Source organism: Lingula anatina, chromosome 8 (genome assembly GCF_051362555.1).
Source record: "Lingula anatina isolate TDL-2025a chromosome 8, LinAna3.0, whole genome shotgun sequence".
NCBI classification, from domain to species: Eukaryota; Metazoa; Brachiopoda; class Lingulata; order Lingulida; family Lingulidae; genus Lingula; species Lingula anatina.
Window position 1 is genome coordinate 9,659,900 of NC_141774.1, and position 18,950 is coordinate 9,678,849.

An 18,950-nucleotide genomic window follows, 5' to 3' on the forward strand; every position below is an offset into this window, starting at 1 on the left:
GGGCCCTTGAGCAAACCCCGAACCCCACACCAAAGGGGCGATGGTAGGCTTCGCATCCGAGGCCTGTGGTTTCGGACCCCCCCTCACCCCCCTTCAAATAATCTAGGGTCCGCCCCTGCCTAATCCTCTTTCGAGGTGGATACTTATTGTGCCTTCAAATAAACCAGACTATCATTCAAATGAAAATGATTTCAACAGCGCCCCCTCAATCAAAATGTGTCGAACCCGCCGTAATTTGCATAACAGAAAGTCGCTCAGCGCAGTGCGCACTACTCGTATCTTCTTGACTGGTCACTTGACAGCTGCACACTGTAAGGGCAGGACGCTGATATGTGTGATGAAGTCGCAGAGGCCGGAATTTACATTCAGCTTCGAAAATTGTAACAAATTTGTCATGTGAGTAAAAGCTTTTCATGTTTTTACGAGTTCAAACTACTACATAAATAATTTCTTATTATTTTACTCGTTTTAAACTTTAAGTTGGCATGAGTAGTTGGCTGTATTTGAGAAGAGTTGCATAGTGATATTTTTAAAAATCTTGAAAAGCACGTGCTGCCAGTAAAGAAGAAAGTTATATTAGATAGTTTGATTTTTGGTGCCCAGATGCTGTCACTTCAATGTCACTCACTGTACGTGATCAGGCCACCCGAACACATTTCGTATTTTAGCTTCGTTCATAGTATATGTACTTGATATATTAGTGTGGACCTTCTCAGATGTCTACATAACAAACTGATCAATCGTTTAGTTTTAAAAAAGATGTCAATTGGAACATTAACGAGAGAAAGCTGTGTAAGTTTTTCACGATGACTTGATTGTGTATGTTAGCCGTCTAAATCTTGCATACAAACCCCGTTTAGTCGACTTTTCAGATTTGGTGTTTTTTTCGGCATGAGCAAAGGTCTTTCCTTTATAGTTAATCTAATCTTTAAACGGATTCTCTGCTTTCGAATAATGAAATATCGCCTTTTACATGTTATTTTGATATTTCAGAACTGCAAACACCTTTGCCGAGATCCTTCAGAGTGCACGTGCGCCTGACTAAAGCTTTTATGGTCTCCGAGACGTCTTTTAAAACGTGCCGCAGATCCCGATCCATTCGCACCCGCAGATGCTATATGTTATTTTTATATTATACCGTAGGGACTGATCATGATATTTTTTTAAATTATAACTTAGAGCATGCTATGTACATCATTTTATTTGGTACCAATCCAGCGTCTTTTAAAATTCATCTCATTATACAGTAGTGCAATTATAAAAGTGTTTAAAAATGTCAAATTGCAAATAATAAATTTCAAAGTTGAGAGTAAAAATGCAATTTTCACGATGTTGAATCTCGGGTAAGATTGTTCATTTAGCTAATTTACTACCTTATCTACCTAATTTGCATTGTGTAAGTCAATTGTGTAAGTCAATTGTTAATATTTACAATTGTGAATGACAAGCAATTTATGAAAATAAATGCGCTTTTTTGGGGGTTGTTTTTTATTCGATCTGAAATACACAAAACTAAAGTAAGAACCTATACTATACTCTATTTAGAATGCATTTTTTCATCTTCAGATTAAATCTAAAAAATGATTTTAAATTTTTTAAATGAAAAATTTGAAATTAACACAAAACAGTTTCATTATAATGGCACTAATTATTGAAATGAGTAAATTCTGTAGGTGCCAATTTTCAAATTTATCATTTCTGATATCGCCTGTCGGCCTATTCTTTGTCTATTCTTTGTCTAATGTCTATTTCCTCGTTATCTTTTATTATTTGAGCACATGACCCCTCCAGTTAATATTTAATTGTTTCTTGGTGGTTTTCTGTTATTATAGATGTCATATAATAAATAATATATTGAAAATTTAGTATTTGCTTGTAGATTGAAATGAATAATACTCGTATGATTGCACTGATACGAGAGAAAAAAAGTCTCGTCTTTGGGGGAGTCTATCAAATTTGAGGGGTGGCAGATTGGGCGATTCCATTTTATTTTAGGGAGTCAGGTGGGGCGATTCCATTCCTTTTGAGGGGTGATTGGTGGGGCGAGTCCATTCCATTTGAGGGGTGACAGGTGGGGTGAGTTCATTCCATTTTAGGGGTGGCAGGTGGGGCGAGTTCATTCCATTTGAGGGGTGACAGGTGGGGCGAGTCCATTCCATTTGAGGGGTGACAGGTGGGGCGAGTTCATTCCATTTGAGGGGTGACAGGTGGGGCGAGTCCATTCCATTTGAGGGGTGACGGGTGGGGCGAGTTCATTCCATTTTAGGGGTGACGGGTGGGGCGAGTCCATTCCATTTGAGGGGTTACAGGTGGGGCGAGTTCATTCCATTTGAGGGGTGACGGGTGGGGTGAGTTCTTTCCATTTGAGGGGTGACAGGTGGGGCGAGTTCTTTCCATTTGAGGGGTGACAGGTGGGGCGAGTTCATTCCATTTGAGGGTTGGCAGGTGGGGCGATTCTATTTTATTTTAGGGGAGTCAGGTGGGGCGATTCAATTCCACTTGAGGGGTGACAAGTGGGGCGAGTCCATTTCATTTTAGGGGTGATATGCATGTTACTACAAACAAATTAAAATCTTATGAATAGATTGCAAGATTGTAAATTTATACTTTATATTGAAATTTAGAGATTCTGCGTGTTAGACATTTAATGTCCAATTTTATATTTACAAAATACGGTGCATAATTACAAAGCTTTAAAGCATTTCAATTTCAAATGTCCTCTGGTTTCATAGAAAACCATCATACCCAAAAGAAATTTACACAATTTTCCAGATTGAATTTGAAACAGTTATCAAATCTATGTAATCTTCCCCCTTTCCCATTTTACAATTACTTTACTGTGTATTTTATATCAACATGAAAAAATAACAAAGAAGTATAGAAATATTTATTCGGATTTGATATAAGAGACACATGAAACTGAGCATGATATATGTCAACAAAAGTTGGTCCAAAGTTGCTTGCAGGCCCATTTTGCACAGTTTCTCCGTGGGCTTCTGAAATGACAAAATAACGCATACAGATTTGGATTCAACTGACAGATTGAGATCATTTTACTTATTCTAGAGAAGCGCATTAAAACATCTTATTTGAACATTTTCTTTTAAGAATATATGAAATAAATTACACATAACTTGGATGAAAGTACAATCAAGTTTTAATATACATGTAGTTGGTCGTGCAATGGGGGGGGGGGGGAGGGGGGGGGGGACAGAATACGACACAATGGCGACGGCCGGTGGTCAACCTGCGTAAAACTTTCATCTGTAAACCATCACTGTATGAGCAATTGACATGTGCGTAAACGTGTGTTGTATTATATTAAAAACACTTACCTCACAAAAAGATTTGTGTAATCTGAAACAAGTAAGAGAACTTTAATAGCTATGTGGACCCTTGTTCTTGTAGTAATAATAATAATGATAAAATGATGCATTTTGATACATGTAATTGCTAATTTTCCCCAGGTGAAACGTGCAGAACTAAATATAGCTAGTTTGAAAGATTTCAAGCAAACGTATTGTATCATCAATGGTCAGCTGATAGCACCATTTCTCCCGTACGTTTGTAGTCCCAGACCATTGTAACCAACATATTCTGACATTTTGAGTGACATACAAATAACGATTGACATAATATTACAACAAATCGCGCTATTAATATCCACAATAAATTTCCTCTCATTCGGTTGCACTTGTGTTTTATTGAGGGAGGTTATTGAAGAAGTAGTGCTACTTACCATATACTTGCTTCTACATCTTATAAAAGCTGAAACTTGTGAATTCACCACACATAATGTTGCGTCTTTACTCAACTGTGCCCAACTGCAGAGTGAGTATTCAGCTCGCACTACGACGGGCAACTTATTGTTATGCAAATTACAACAGAGTTGGTCCATTTTGGGTGAGAGGTTTTGGCTAAAACTGCTCACAAATGTTCACTATGAAAATATTAACAGTACATTTTTGATACAACTGAAGTCCACTTGTTGTTAAAATATACTTCTTAAATATAAAAACTACTTTTAAAAATCATAATCGAATAAAGCGTTCTTATGACTCAGTATATATCTTAAACCCCAAGATCCACAGTATTTCATATAATAAAGCCAATCAGTAGAAATAGTTTAATATGGACAGGGCAAACGGATCTTTTCTATATAACTGGTCGCTAACATTGTCATCTCGATCGAAGTTTTCTTGGTCACACATGATTTTTTTACTTTGATACCATTTTTTCTAAATATTATGTAGGCCTTAAAAGACAGAGGTTCGTTGAAAGACTTATTTTCAATTAGTATATGGAGTTTCAGTTTTGTATGATTTCCAAAGGAGACAACGATAACATGGCCATTTTAACACCTTTTCCCGAAAATGATATATCGGAAAATGTTCTTTGCCTACTGCATCCACGGACCCCCCCCCCCCCCCCCCCCATTCAAATAATCCTGGATCCGCTCATGCCTTCCTCATCAGTTGTTAAAAAAAATTAAATACAACAGATATGTTAATACAACGGAAAATGCTTGGGTCACTACGTGACTTGAATTTTCACCCTCTTCTAAAATGACCCTCACAGCAGACGGTGAACAAATAATGGTATTGCCTTATTTATCTCCTGATCACGAACATTCTCTGCACTTGAATGCTATGTTTTTAACCATTTCTAATTAAAAAACCCACTTAGAAACGAATCATGACAATTCATTAAGATCGCCAAGCCTTCCTTTCATTTCAAAATAAAAAAGAGGATCTGACTCTTTTATTTGAGAGACTTTTATAGTTTTTAAGGTCTTAATTGCAAGGATGAGTAACTTTGCAGGATATTTTGGCTATTGAATATTATCAGCTGCGTATAAAAATACATTTATGTAATTTTTATAGCTGAACTCGAGCCCTACTTTCGTACCCCCCCCCCCCCCCACACACAAGGTGACGGTATGGAAAGTGCAAAAACACTCTGGTACGACCTTTATGACGTAATTTCAACCTTCATATAGTGAAGCTGTTAGGACTTCGCATTAACAATTTCCATTTCAAGCCGTAAAGGCTATTGTCAACTTCTGTTTGAAAAAAAAAAAAAAAAAAAAAAAAAAAAAAAAAAAAAAAAAAAAAAAAAAAACCAACCCAGTAATCTTTCGCTAAGAATATATAAAACACAAAACGAGATTGCTTTCCAGGCCCAACGAGAACAAAAGAAGACAACACATAACTTTAACAATCCAGCATAGTTTATATTGGTAAGTAAAAACAATGGTTTATATACAAATGATTTCTACTAGAGTTCCTAGTCTACACTCAAGGGGGGATGGATTCACTGCATTCAATGAGGATAAATAAATATTATGACTTTCGTTTGAAATTCATGAACTTAACCATGCACTTTGTCCTTTTTTTCAAAAAAAATAAAAATAATAATAATAATAATAATATAAAATAAATAAATAAATAAATAAAATAATAATAAAATAATAAACAAATAAATAAATGAACAAATAAATAAAATAAATAAATAATGTTGAATATATGTTCTGTGGTGCTTTACAAAGAAGCAATAAAAATATTCGAGACTCAAAGATTGCACAGTAGGGATAATACCTTTACCATTTCCCAATGTCTAAAAATAGTTTTAACTTCAGATATTACACTACAATGCTGTTGTATGTGTTACGATGTGCTCAAACTTTCAATATGATTTTCTGTGAAATTAATGCTAAAATCACAGAGAAACCTTTGAAAATATCTGAGAAAGTTAAATAATCAAAACAGGTCAGTCTGACAGTGAGTAAACTGCCCTAAAGCAATAGATGCTTCTAAAAATAATAAACAAATAAAATAAATAAATAAACAAATTTATATATAATATAAACAATTCCTTATGCAGAAAACATATCAATACAAGCAATACCCCAGTTGCATAAATATATAATTAAAAACTGATGACTAGAGATTTCTGCTCTTCAAACAATACTAGTGCATCCTTCTACTGATGTTTTCATGTACTGTCCACTAAAAATCTCTTCTCAAAACATCACATGGTGCCATCTTCTTGTGAAAACTAAATGCAACAGGTTATAAAAATGAACATAAGCCAATTCAGAACTTCCTGATATTGCTACTTAACAGTATGTTTAATTCCACACTTTTGTGCAGAGTGAACAGTTGAACTTTGATCTCCATCTTTGACCTTCAACTTTAACCTTCAACTTTGACCTCAGCCCTCTTCCTCTAGCACCTGGAGAAGTGTTTTCCATACACCACTGCCAATTTTCAGGTAGAACAGAAATCTCAATAAAATCTGACCTCTGATTTCTATATCAGGAACCGGGATAAAATCAAATTAATAACGGCCTGTTTTGTTGATCCAACGCACTGTCATTATTTCTCCTTGAACTTTTGACTTCAATTTACTTTCCTCTGTTCAATGGATTCAACATTACACAAGATCAGAGTGCTAAGATTAAAGCACTGCACTTCTGGCTCGGAATTTGAAAGATTTTCTGTTGCTTATTGTGTTGGCTGAATCAGCTTGTACTCTATGAGTTTATCTAAAGAAGTTCTTATGCAGTGATGGATCTTTTCATTTTCTTTTGTTGGACTTCCAACTGTTTGCTCCAACACTAGTAGCACCTCCAGCAGCTTGGTTTGCACAACCTACAAAGGTCAAGGTCAATGAAAGGTCATGAATATTTCATTAGGTCAAGGTCAAATTAGAGCCAAGTAAATGTGTTCAGGTCAAGTTCAAATAAGTATGATGAGAAAATAGATAGGTCTGGGTCTAATTGGATGAAAGTTGAGATACAAGTTAACCATGTTGTTTTAGAAATACAGTTAATTTCCTGAAAATTGTTTAGGAATAAGTCCACATTTTCTCCTTTACCCAAATGGACTCTTTTCAAGTGACATTTTCTGAGACTTTTTCTACTACCTCTCACAAAAAATGACTGTAACTGACCTTTTCGGCTATATCTTTCCCACTTTCAATCATGTTCATGATTATATGGAGCGCCCTGTGCTTCAGCTCAAGATTGTCTTGGGCTGCAATGCCACCTAGAACATCTGACCAGTCCTTAACCTATGAAAGAAAACAACAGCCACATGAAAATGGAAATATTCCAGTAAAAATGTATTACTAACCGAAGATAAGGTCATATTTAATGATAAACAGATAAACATTGCAAAGTCTCTCTGATTCATGTCATCGAGTTCATTTGCTCACTTTATTTTCTTTTCTTTTCTCACAAATTTCTGCCTTGTTGGAGGGTACCTACTCAAAGTCAATATGCTCATCTTCTGAGTAATTTTTTTTCCTCCACATTCATTGATTTTCTACCCATTAATCTCAGTTTTGAAAATGCAGTCAGACAGCGGCCCAAAAGAAAGCTCTACAACCCTAATAAAACCTGTGGCAAAAAATGGCCTAAGTTTGCAAAATATTTGAAGAAGATTAAATCTACAACCCCTTGGCTGCACTGCAACTAAAAACAGCACTTAATTCAAAATTCAAACCCTTAACTTACTTTCATTATTTTCTCACAGATCACTTTTCTGCTGGACAGTATGGCCAGTGTGCCAAGACAAGCCTGGATCAAAGCCACATCCTCCTGCAACTCGTCAGAGGCGCAGTACAGCACCAGTAACTTCACCTTGTCATTCTCTCCCATGTACATTTTGGCCACCTGCAATTTTTTCAAATAAATCACCCCTGAAAAATCACTGGGAAATATCTGAAATGCAGCTAGTAACTAATGAAATACTCTAGAATAATTATGCAAAAAAAAAAAAGAAAAAAAAATCAATATTTCAAACATACAGAGAACAAGATAAACCATGATAAAAATTAGTTTTAATTAAAATTAGTAGCAATTCAAACACCTCAGGGGAAGAACAATTTGACTTCAGCAGAAAACAGATTTCCCAAGTGCCATGTAAGAGAAATCAACCTCTTCTTAATAGATAAAATATGAACTCCCTACCTCCTCACTCATTACGAGGTTACACAAACACTCCGCTGAGGCACGGCGTAACAACTCGTGGTCTTCATAAATATAAAACTCTATGGAGGGAAAACCACCTTCTTTTAAGATTCTTCTCCTGTTAAATGAATTTATAAGAATATGAATTATATACTGTTACATGTTAAACACAATACAGATCACAAAGAACCATCATAATATAACAAGCAATAGAGCTTTAATTTTGTGGAAAAATATATTCAATAGGTAAAATTCATTATCTCGAAAAAAAAAATCATGACAGAGCAGATTTCAAGGTGCTTTATATTTCTCTTTACTCAGAGAGAGAGAGAGAGAGAGAGAGAGAGAGAGAGAGAGAGAGAGAGAGAGAGAGAGAGAGAGAGAGAATCTGTGTGTGTGTGATAGAGACAAAGACAGCACTAACCTGACGGAGTCATTAAGAGAGGCTAAGTTTGTGAGGGCTAAAAGTGCCTCAAAGTTCTGGAGAGCAGTTTTCTCAACGTGGACCAGCTGTAGTATAGGGCGTACCACCTCCAGACACTGAATAGAGAAACAACGTGCTTAATTTACTGAGTATGATCACAGACAATATTTTATTATTTAAACATAGTATTTTACATGGTTATCTTATAATTATTCAAAATAATGCTGTTTCTGAACTTTTTTGGACAAGTGTATTTTTCACAAATTTCATACCCTCTGTCCTGGGAAGGCAACTTCTGGGTTCATCACAATGGCTATCTTGGCCAGAGCTTGGGCAGCGCAGGTCTTCCCAACATCTGTACCCTCATTGGCCAGAGGAATAAGTGACTGGAAAAGACGGAAATATGGGTAAAGTTTTGAACATAGATAAAATAATCAAAACAAAAACAAACAGATTCAACAAGACAAATAGGAAAGGTGATGAAAGCATTCCCTGTCTCTTTTTTCTAGAGAGGCAGATAATTGGTAAAGGTCTACAATCATTTCTAAAAGAGCTATACACAAAACAAAATTCTAGGTTGCGATACAATAGCTACTTTTGCACACGACAGTATCAGTCAATCAAAAGCCTTGACTTAATTTGGCAAACTTCACATGACTTCAACCAATCAAATGTCTTTTGCTCCCTTTGCTCCTCCTACAAAACAGTTCTAAGCCAATGAAATGCCCTGTCTTACCTTGGCTCCTCCTTGCTGAACAACCAGTCCTCTGTATTCTGTCTCCTCAACCACAGCCAGGAAAACTCTGAATTAAAAACAGGTAATTCATGTTTTATGAAAATTTGAAATAACTTGATAATCTTTGAAATACCTAGTAAGTTAATCAAAGCTGACTGTTACTACTGCAATTATATCAACATTACCTCCATAGCAACTAAAATTTCCTACTGTCTGTCAGCCATACAGCTGGCTATTTGTCTCCATCAATGTTGTTCACTAACATACTGAGCAGTTCTATACTACCAAGTGCTGAAACCTCATCTAAACTAAATTTGATGCACAATTCTACAACAAACCTCACAAACCTCAACAAACCTGCAACAAACCCCACAAATAAACATCTGCATTTTTTCTGTGTCATTAAATGTGTGTAACTGAATTCTACAATTGATTTATATCAAGTGTTAGTAGTCTTTAGGGTCAATCAGTGTCAGCAGTAATTTGTAAACTTGTAATCTGTAAGGCCACATTTACAATCAAAGTTGATCTGCTGACTAACAGATTTGCAGATCAAATATGATGGGCCCAATTGGAAAGCTTGTGTCATGATCCCCACAGGGAATGTACTCAATGTCTATTAGTGCGTTATACGGCAAGCTTTCAACTGGGTCATCCATTTCTGATTTGTGAATCCATTAGTCCCCAGATCAAATGGTTGTGAATGCAGCCTAAATCTCGTTAACTCACCTACTGAGCAGTTCTCTACTGCTATGGCTGTCAGTCTTAGAGAAAGCCACCAAGGCATTCACCATCCCAGCCTTGACCAGCTTGGCAATTCTTTCCTTCACAAACTCTGGTTTGTCCTAAATAAGTGAAAAAAAATAAGGTTGATATTAAGATTTTTAGTTTTGAAGTACAGAAATTTTGAGGTTAATCCTTCTGTTGTTTAGACAGTTTATATTAAAAAACTAAATTGATCCCAAGAAACAGAAATTCAGCAATCTCTTGTAAATGTAAATCTCTCGTATTTTTCGATTTGCATGTTTTAATGACAGCAACATTTTACATCAAGAATGCCGAACAAGATTGGTATTATATTAATGCTTAACTTCAAATAATTACTCAAAATATATTTGATTTTGAAGACATGATACTGATAAGAAGTGATTGTGCAGCTTTGTAACTCTTCTTTCAATTTATCTTTTTTTCACTATACAATATCTTTAATATTGTAATATAGATAATCATATAATTATATAGAAGCTGTCCACTGACCTTGGCATGTTCCTCAGGTATGTGATGTTTGGCGTACTTTGCCAGCTCCAGGAGCTCTGGGATGATTTCTTTCTTCTCATAGCTATTGGTCAGGTTCACAAACACTGTGGCTGCAGGATACAGCACTGACTTATCACTGACCTGTAACAAGGAATGGGATTGGTTGATTATGGTGACAATGTAAATTTTTGAACTTATTTGGTTGGTGGGTATACTGTAACTGACTTGAGAGAAGTTGAATGATTGGCTTACTAAATGATATCATGAAGTTAGAAAGGATGTGATGGGATGGTCCAAGGATGGCATGCAGCAAAAATGCAAATCTGAAATAAATGAGAGAGAGAGAGAGAGAGAGAGAGAGAGAGAGAGAGAGAGAGAGAGAGAACTAAGAGAGAGACCAACTGTACCTTGGCCAGATCTATGAGAGACTGAAGAGCTGCCGTGTCCTCTACCAGGTCCTGTTTGACATCTGCGTCCAGTGTAAGGAAGGCCAGACCCTCACACGCCCACTTTCTCAGGTCTACATCCTTCATTGGGTTGTTCAGGAACCTAAACCACACACAATTGTTCTTTTATATTCCTTACTTTTAGGATGTAATTTTAGAATAATTCATTATAATCATCATCATACATAAGTCTATATCCTTAACAGTTACACTATACAATATTTAAATCATTCTGACAGCTGATTTCAGCTTTGCGACATTCATCCTGTGAGAAAAAAATACTTATTGAAATTTTTTGCACTGGTTAAGTCAAACTAGAAACCAGAAGCAGTCTTCAGCTGTTTGATACAGTGTGTAAACTATGTACAAATACGTGTATAAAAATTTAAAAACTCCAGTTTTACCTGGCCAATTCCATTTTATCATCCAATGAAATCTGCCAGTTAAAACATAGCCTTTCTTTTTGTATATTTGGGCAGAAAACTTTATTTAAACTTTTGTAAGCAACAAAATTTACACAGACACACACACACACACACAATAAAAACCCCTCTTACTTCCTGCAAGCCTTGGCCAGTGCCTGGGTGGAGCCCTCAGCTAGAGACTTAGCACTGGCATCTGTGCCTCCAAATGAACCCAGCTTGCACAGACCCTGGTGATGAGAAAAGGTGATTTTAAAATAAATTTAAAAATAATGAATAAAGAGAACTTTTGAAATATTAAAGACAGTCTCAGCGCGTTAAACCCTTAAAATAGCATGAAAATGAATTTTCCTGGAAATCTCACCAATTTCCCCATAATGACCAAGGTATATCCTATCCAAAACCGTTGAGAAAATGAACCTACCTAATACCGTTTTTAAGTTCCATTAAATAATAAAAGACGACTCGTCTTAAATACTCAGCTACCACCTCACAGTACGGCTTCAGAACGCGCAATTTCTCGCTAAGTCTCGCGGTTTACTATGAATGAAGTACCAAGGCTGAGACCCGGATGTTACTATTTGGCGCCAAAACAGCAAACATGGCTCAGACGCGCGTCAAGTCTGAAGAGGAGAGCGACAAAAAGGGACGAAAGAAAATAGCCACTCCAGTTCGAAAGATACGAAAGAAAATTAGAGACAGACGAAGAAGCACTCAGACTATGTATGTTGGGAGGGAGGTGGGGCGGTGGAGGACACTTAAAGCTGAGTTAGGACTCACATACGAGGCAATGGCGAAACTACTCCTCGACACGTGAGTATGCGATTCACAGGTCTCAAGTGTGATTGTCTGATTATCATATTATCCTGTTCACAATAAATGACAATATTTGTGCTCATACAAAGTTGGTTACGTGTATAAGAGCGTTTTGGGCTTTACGTTGTCTATTTTTGATCGGTACATGTACCGAAAAGATGGACAGGCGGCACTTACATGTCTGACAAGTTTCGCTGTGTAGTCGTGACGTCTATCTCATTCTGACTGAAGCCTGCTGTGATTGGTCGTAAGCGTGGGAAAATCGAGGTCGTGACCTTGGGCCGGAAGTACTTCTGGCTGTGCTCCGAAATCATGATAAATAGTTTTCGTTTTCTAATTCTTTATTCTAGTTGTCTTAACAGGACTTTTGTGACCCAGACTTATTAATATAATAATAAACAATCTCACAAAACACAAATCTGATCAAAGCTTTACATAGAACCTGCTTCTATACATTAATCTAACCCACTGAGACTGTCTTTAAGCAAAGAAAACTATTCATCAGCCTGGCATCTCATCAATTGTCTGCTCAAGTGTACTTTGATGAGGTATTTAGTGTAAGTTTGCAAATTGGCTGAAATCCACTTCAGTTGATATTAAACAGGTTTGAAGATTTAATATTGACTGTTTCTGCACATGTACACACACACGCACACACACACAAACAGAAAGATATACAGAGAGAAAGAGAGAGTGTCTGAGAGGGGGGGGGGGGAGGGGGCAGGGAGGCTGTTCTTACCACTAGAGCTCTGACTTTAATATTATCATTTTCAGATTGGTAAAGTTTCTTTAAGATGGGAACTGCCTGCTTCACAATGCCACTGCATTTGTCTTTCTTTGATGTAGCATGGACTAAAGCTTCCACTGAAATTTTCTGAAAGAATTCAAATCAGTGTGTAATAAAATACCATTATCTTTATATTGTTTTATAATATGGCTTTCAGAAAAGATTTGGAAAGGAGAAATCTGATTTAGACTGTCTTGATTACCACTGTGCTGCCATCTGTTGGCCTTAGACACTGTGGAAATGCTGAACCAAAACTTACAGAAAAGAGTTAAACTTTTAGGTCTGAGATCATTAAGAGCACTTGAGAAGATTCTAGTCTGTTTATATTGTACCCAAGTATTTTTTTATGCTGATAAATAGTCTTTATAAACTTCAAGTTATAGAAGAATTTATTCAATTATTATATATATTATTCAATTCAAACAGCAAGTCCAGATATAAATCAAATTTGTGCATACACTATCCCAGCTGGATTTCTAAGGCTGAGGATGTCTAACAATCTGTAAGTTATAGTACTGTTTTTGTTTAATGTATTTATTTAATAACCTAATACAACTTTTTGAAAAAAAATTTTTTTAAGTCATAGAACCAAGTTTTCCTACAATCTCTATACCTGATGAAGGGGATCAGGAGAGTTCGCCAGCGCCAACATAATCTCCAGAACTCCCTGCGTCCCCAGGATTGTGTTGCCGATGTCGTACGGACCCTGGAGCAAGGCAGATATGGCAGTTATAGCCTCCATTTGGTAGTCGATGTGTCTGGTGTCTCCAAACTGGTCACTAAAACATGAAAATATTTTAAATGTGTAACAGAGACTGAAACATGAAAATATATTAGATATGTTGCAGTATTAATAGGGATCATCTGCACTTGCCAAAGGTCTGAACAAAGGTAAGTTACATGTCTTAGATAAAAATAGGTATTTAAAGCAAACTTTGGTATAAGAAAGTTTCACAAACATTTTGTTCACATAAATACAGTATACTGTAAGTGAAAAAGAATTATTTCAAAAACTGGAAAAAATCAACTGTCAAGAACTTACGAGAAATACTGTGACACTTGTTCTCTGTACTGGTCCCTTCTCTTGTCGCTGATAAACTCATCGTAAATCTTCGACAGCAGCACAGAGCAGTTCATCCTTGTATTCTCAGAAATCTTCATCACGGTGTAGCTTAGAGCTGGTATGGTGCCGGCAACTTCTAGAATCCTGGTAATGCCTGGAATGATGGGAGAAAAAAAATTTATTTATGCCATAAATTGTTGAGAATGGCCTCATTCAGAACTGGGGACAAACAGTTCTACAGATCAAATATGGCCGGCCCACTTGAATGCTTGTTGCATAATCCCCGATTCGGCTAAGGAAATCTATTCAGTGTCTAATCCTGAATAAAGCGACAACCGTTTAAGAAGGTCGCCATATTTGATCTGCGGATCTGTTAGTCCGCTGTTCTGAATGCGCTCAATCATCACGTTTTCTGAGTCACGGTGTTTCTTGGAATTCCTGGGAGAATTTTTATTTTCTGAATAAAAACATTGTTTCCTGGAATTTGAGGGAGCAACTTTGTTATATATTTGCTCAAAGTATTCTTATAAAGCCTCACCATACAGTTCCTTAAAATAGGTATCTTCTAACACTTGTTTAATTTTGCAGAAACAAATAATTATTTTTCTGTGACTTTCTATGTCTATGTCAATTGCAAAAACTGATCAGAAATGACTATGGCTTGTTGCTCCAATGTATAAATAAACATATCTTACACACTACTGAAATGAACAGTTTTAGTAACTTACCATCTGTTTCTAAAAATTTTATTCCCCAATCTATTCCATCTTGCCTGGTGACAAATTTGATCAGAAGTTCAAGAACAGAGTCTCTCCCACAGGCAGAAAATTTCCCATTGTTAATATTTTTGATGGCACAGTGCATAAGAGCATCGGAACGGTTGGCATACTCCTCCTCTGTAATAAGGGAAAAATCAAAGAAATAAGCACTCAAACTATGACTTTAGATTAAAAATCTATGATAAAATGAGATTGCTTGTAAATGTTCTAATAGACAACGTTTTCTTTAGCCAAATAATTATTGGTACTGTCAAAATTTTCACTTATTGATATACAGAGCGACCTGGCAAATGCCTGAGAAATATTCAAGAGGTTAAATTGTTTGTTTAGGTGCCGAATTATCACTTTCTGATATACACAGGGACGTGGAAAACTTGGTAAAATGCCTAAAAAAATCAAAAGAGTTAATACAAACATTTTCCAACAAAAGTTTAAAAGTGGAGCATAAAAAAATGTCATATAAAAAGTTTGTGTCTTTGACAAAATGTATCTACCTAGTGTCAAAGGAGGATGTCTCCCTTTGCCCTGTGGACCCTCCTTCTTCACCAAATCTTCATGTTTTTGTCTGGAAGCCTTGAATTTCTCCAGTTCAGTAATGGCGGTTATGAGTGTGGAAACGAGGTGTCCAACGGCAGATGAAATGTCCGAGTCATCAATGCCCATGAGAGAAAACAGTCGATTGGTGCTGATTTCATCCTGTATTGCACATGCCTGAAATGTTGAAAAAAAAAATACAATATCTGAATATAAATATATGAAAGAAGAAAAGAAATTCCCCTTTTTTTTAAATTGTTCTAAAGATACATTGTTAATCCTCGACTGAAGGAGGGCATAAAAATTGATAATTACTTGTTATAAGCGATCAGATATAAACTGTCAGTCAGTAAGACAAACCTTATCCTGATTATAATCAGTGTCAAGGATGAAAGAGTCCCTTGCAATCAGAAAGCAATCTATGAGTGAAGAACTGAAACCACACCAGGTCTGTTTCACAAAAAAAAAAAAAAAACTTGATTCAGTTCCCTGGCTTAGATGACAAAGATTTCCATGAGAGTGCTGTTACACTGCTCCTGATTGGGTAAGGTGTGCGCATTTGACCATGCACTGTTGGTAATTAAGTTCTTAGCCAGGAACGTGACTCAAGTTATTTTTTGTGGAACCACACCAGTTCTTACCCTCTTTCTGTTCTCCTTAGCCAGACAAGCCAGAAGTCTGAGTGATCCCACCACAATGACAGGGTTGGAGCTGTCCAAGAGTTTGTTCAGGTTGGTCACAGCGCCTGACTGCATGATCCTCCCCGCGCCTGCCTCCTCCCGCGCCAGGACAATAAGGTTATTGATGGCCTGGAGGATTTACACATAGGACATTTTATGAAACAAATATCCATGATTTTAAATTATAAAGAATTGCATAAAATGGATTCTTTTTTCTTTCTCTCTTCCTTTTCCTTTTCTTTATTTTATACCTTTAATTTTTTTCTATGCAGAAACTTTGGGTGTTTAGTTCACAGCAAGTATCACTAAAGGACAACATATACATGCAATATTCTTCCCCCTGATTTTCTCTTCCTTTTCAAAAAAGTATTGGTCCATAACACTTCTTGTTACTTCTTATACGTATAAAATTCCACTGTGCATGCATGTGCATAATTTATGACTTTTTCTTTGGTATGAAAATATGAAGAATGTTTAATGGAGATGTTACAGAGGGCAAGGATACTTAGGGACAACCCAACAGTCTTGCCCTCCACAAACAGTTCAGCCTACAACACACCTGTTCTCTCTTCTCCTTGTCATCACCCTCACCAAACGCCAGCTTGAACATCTGCGTCACCTTGTTGTCAGTGCTGTTCTGTTCCTTGAGCTAAAACGACATACTGCACCATCTGTACATGTTCAATTACATCACTCATCACCTACATGTATAAAGCGAATTCTCCCATTCTCTTCTTGACTGCATTTATAGTTTTCACTACAATCCTCAACATAAATGACCATTTAGCATCAGGTTTACTTTAATTTTCTCTATTATTAAAAATTATTAATCTATTTCAAGGGAGGTAAAAAAGTTCTTAAAAAGATGAATAAGATTTTCTATACTATGACTAAATATATCAAGAAATGATGGTTTCCCAGGGGTCAAAGCACCAGTTGTGCCAGTTGGAAATTCAACATTCATGTTATAAATGTCCAAAGTTTTGTACGAGTCTTATTATTTCATCTCTGAGTCAAGAATAATCTTTTTATTTTATAAAAAAAATTACCTTATCCTGCAGAAGAGCATTCAGTTTCCTCAAGACAGGCTGGATGGCTTTGTTCTTAGGCTCCACATACAGCAGCTGTTTGGCGTCCTTGTAAGCATCCTCAATCCTGCCCAAGTTTTCATAGCACTGACACCGTCTAAACAGAGCCTTGGGGTCATTAGGGATTATCTCCAAGGCTGAAAAATAACAGAAGATGAAATTATATCATTTGGAAACTTTCTTGAAGGATAGAAAATAACCAGAGATTATCTCACTGGAGATTTTCTCAAAGGATGGAAAAAAAACATATTATCTGTATAGGATTATTTCCAAGACTAAAAAAGATGATTTTATCCCATTTGGGCTAATATCCATGGCAGAAAGAGAACAGAGATGTATGTGTAAATAAATGTAAATTAATGTTCTCACACTTATTTCTGGTTTGTAAAAATCAAATCAGTAGTTATATAGCATGGCCTATGTAAACATATTGTGCCGACACTAATAAAAACTTATTTTCTTATAATGTACATAAGAAGCTTTAGTAAAATACCTTGGGTAGCATCTGCACATGCCTCTTCATACTTCTCCAGTTTGAGATAGCATGCAGCTCTGTTCTTGTACAACACGCCTTTGTCCTGGGGCTTAGCGTCCGATTCCTCAAAAGAAAAAGATGTACTTTCCATAACACTTCTTAAACAGCTTTTTTAAATCAAAACGATAACTTTGCTTTTCCAAAAAGTGTATTAATTTGAGATATCTTTATTGTTTATGAGACACTAGTACACTGCTGACCAAGTTTATAAAGGTTTAAATGCAAAGAAATTATCAAGTCAATAATGTCAATATACAGTATTAGGCCAATTTACAATTTGTTTCCTTCTCCTGCTGTTGAGTTGAATAAAAGCAGGTGATTACATAGGGGATTACGCAACAAGCATTTAAGTGGGTCAGCCATAATTGAATCGAGGATCTGTTAGTTCACTGTAGTGAATGTAGCTATGAGAACCACAGATCAGTAATAACCATTTACCTCTAATGCTTTTGTGTAGGTAGAGATAGCTGCATCATATTGTCCTGATGTAAAATATTTGTTGCCTTCTTCTTTTAATGTGACAAAATCTGGTACCTGAAAAATAATCAAACTTCCAAGTTCTATGCATATCTATTTTGATTTCTCTCCATGCCCCTGTTTCTACCTCCCTCCCCCAAGAGAAGAGATAAACATACATGAGCATTAAAAACAATCCCTAAAACTTGAAGTTTATTGTCTTGTGACCAAAAAGGTAAATATGTTCCTAGAGGGTGCAACCAACTTGCATAAACATAAAATCATACTTTAATATATCAGTATTTATATTCTCTTAGTGTTTGTTTTCCTGTATTCCTTTTATATCATTCAACTAAACAAACCATATCAACTAAGCAATGCATCAAATAAATAACTCCACATTAATACAAGTAGATATCAATCAGTGAAAATTATGAACAAAGACGATTGTCTTATTATCTAGATCATAATTAAACTCAGAGTATTTGTTCTTGGGAGCACATGTTCAGAGGCGTGAAACCTGACTCTCGGAAATCTGCATGCACTTCCAAATTTAGACACACCTAGAATCTTCCACGCTTTAAACTGCGATTTTCACTAATTTGACTAATATGAAGTCTTAATTTTAACTAAACACACAAGAGGAACGTCGAGAAGTTAAATCGAGTACATTACGAAAATATAAAAGACTTTTTGCCAACAAAAACTTGTCAAAACTTACCTCGTCTATGAGCACCATTGTGACCTGTGTGTTTCTACCCCGGAAGTTTTGACCTAATTCTGACTAACAAGTAAAACCGAGTGAGTCACTAGGGTTTTGTTTCGTATCATTATTTACAAAGCACCACGACGAAAAATGATTATTCTTAAGATTTCATTATAAAAAGGCTTAATACGTGGTATAATTAATTTTAAAAGGCTTAAATATTGAATGTTGTTGAATGTCATTTGT

General features: G+C 36.1%; 1 protein-coding gene and 2 long non-coding RNA genes across 3 annotated transcripts; 1 reads left to right on the plus strand and 2 right to left on the minus strand.

Annotated features, from left to right (window-relative positions):
* The first annotated feature begins 236 nt into the window (after window positions 1-236).
* Window positions 237-1,861, plus strand: LOC147760322 (uncharacterized). The gene is made up of 2 exons (XR_015335632.1): window positions 237-396; window positions 994-1,861. It is a non-coding gene; the product is annotated as an uncharacterized LOC147760322 (long non-coding RNA).
* A 1,012-nt stretch (window positions 1,862-2,873) lies between these two features.
* Window positions 2,874-4,370, minus strand: LOC106158630 (uncharacterized). Its single transcript, XR_001237933.2, has 3 exons — window positions 3,740-4,370; window positions 3,336-3,357; window positions 2,874-2,996 (listed from the first exon to the last, which is right to left on the minus strand). It is a non-coding gene; the product is annotated as an uncharacterized LOC106158630 (long non-coding RNA).
* An 842-nt stretch (window positions 4,371-5,212) lies between these two features.
* On the minus strand, window positions 5,213-18,882 carry LOC106150658 (protein unc-45 homolog B). The gene is made up of 22 exons (XM_086994189.1): window positions 18,720-18,882; window positions 17,981-18,076; window positions 17,501-17,606; window positions 16,969-17,144; window positions 16,479-16,568; window positions 15,881-16,048; window positions 15,200-15,416; window positions 14,655-14,822; window positions 13,906-14,080; window positions 13,477-13,642; window positions 12,816-12,950; window positions 11,396-11,490; window positions 10,800-10,941; window positions 10,393-10,533; window positions 9,865-9,980; window positions 9,136-9,202; window positions 8,672-8,785; window positions 8,400-8,515; window positions 7,976-8,093; window positions 7,520-7,678; window positions 6,955-7,074; window positions 5,213-6,653 (listed from the first exon to the last, which is right to left on the minus strand). Exons 1-22 carry the CDS (start codon window positions 18,735-18,737, stop codon window positions 6,507-6,509), a joined length of 2,850 nt encoding a protein of 949 aa, XP_086850315.1. The 5' UTR covers window positions 18,738-18,882; the 3' UTR covers window positions 5,213-6,506.
* Between the last annotated feature and the right edge of the window lie 68 nt (window positions 18,883-18,950).

Excerpts from the sequence above, each read along its gene's own strand:
- LOC106150658 (XM_086994189.1), bottom strand. Across the intron at positions 17,607-17,980 it reads CCTACACAAAAGCATTAGAG|GAATCGGACGCTAAGCCCCA; the intron begins GTAAATGGTTAT and ends TTTTCTTTTGAG. Across the intron at positions 13,643-13,905 it reads CAAGTGTCACAGTATTTCTC|TGACCAGTTTGGAGACACCA; the intron begins GTAAGTTCTTGA and ends TTCATGTTTTAG.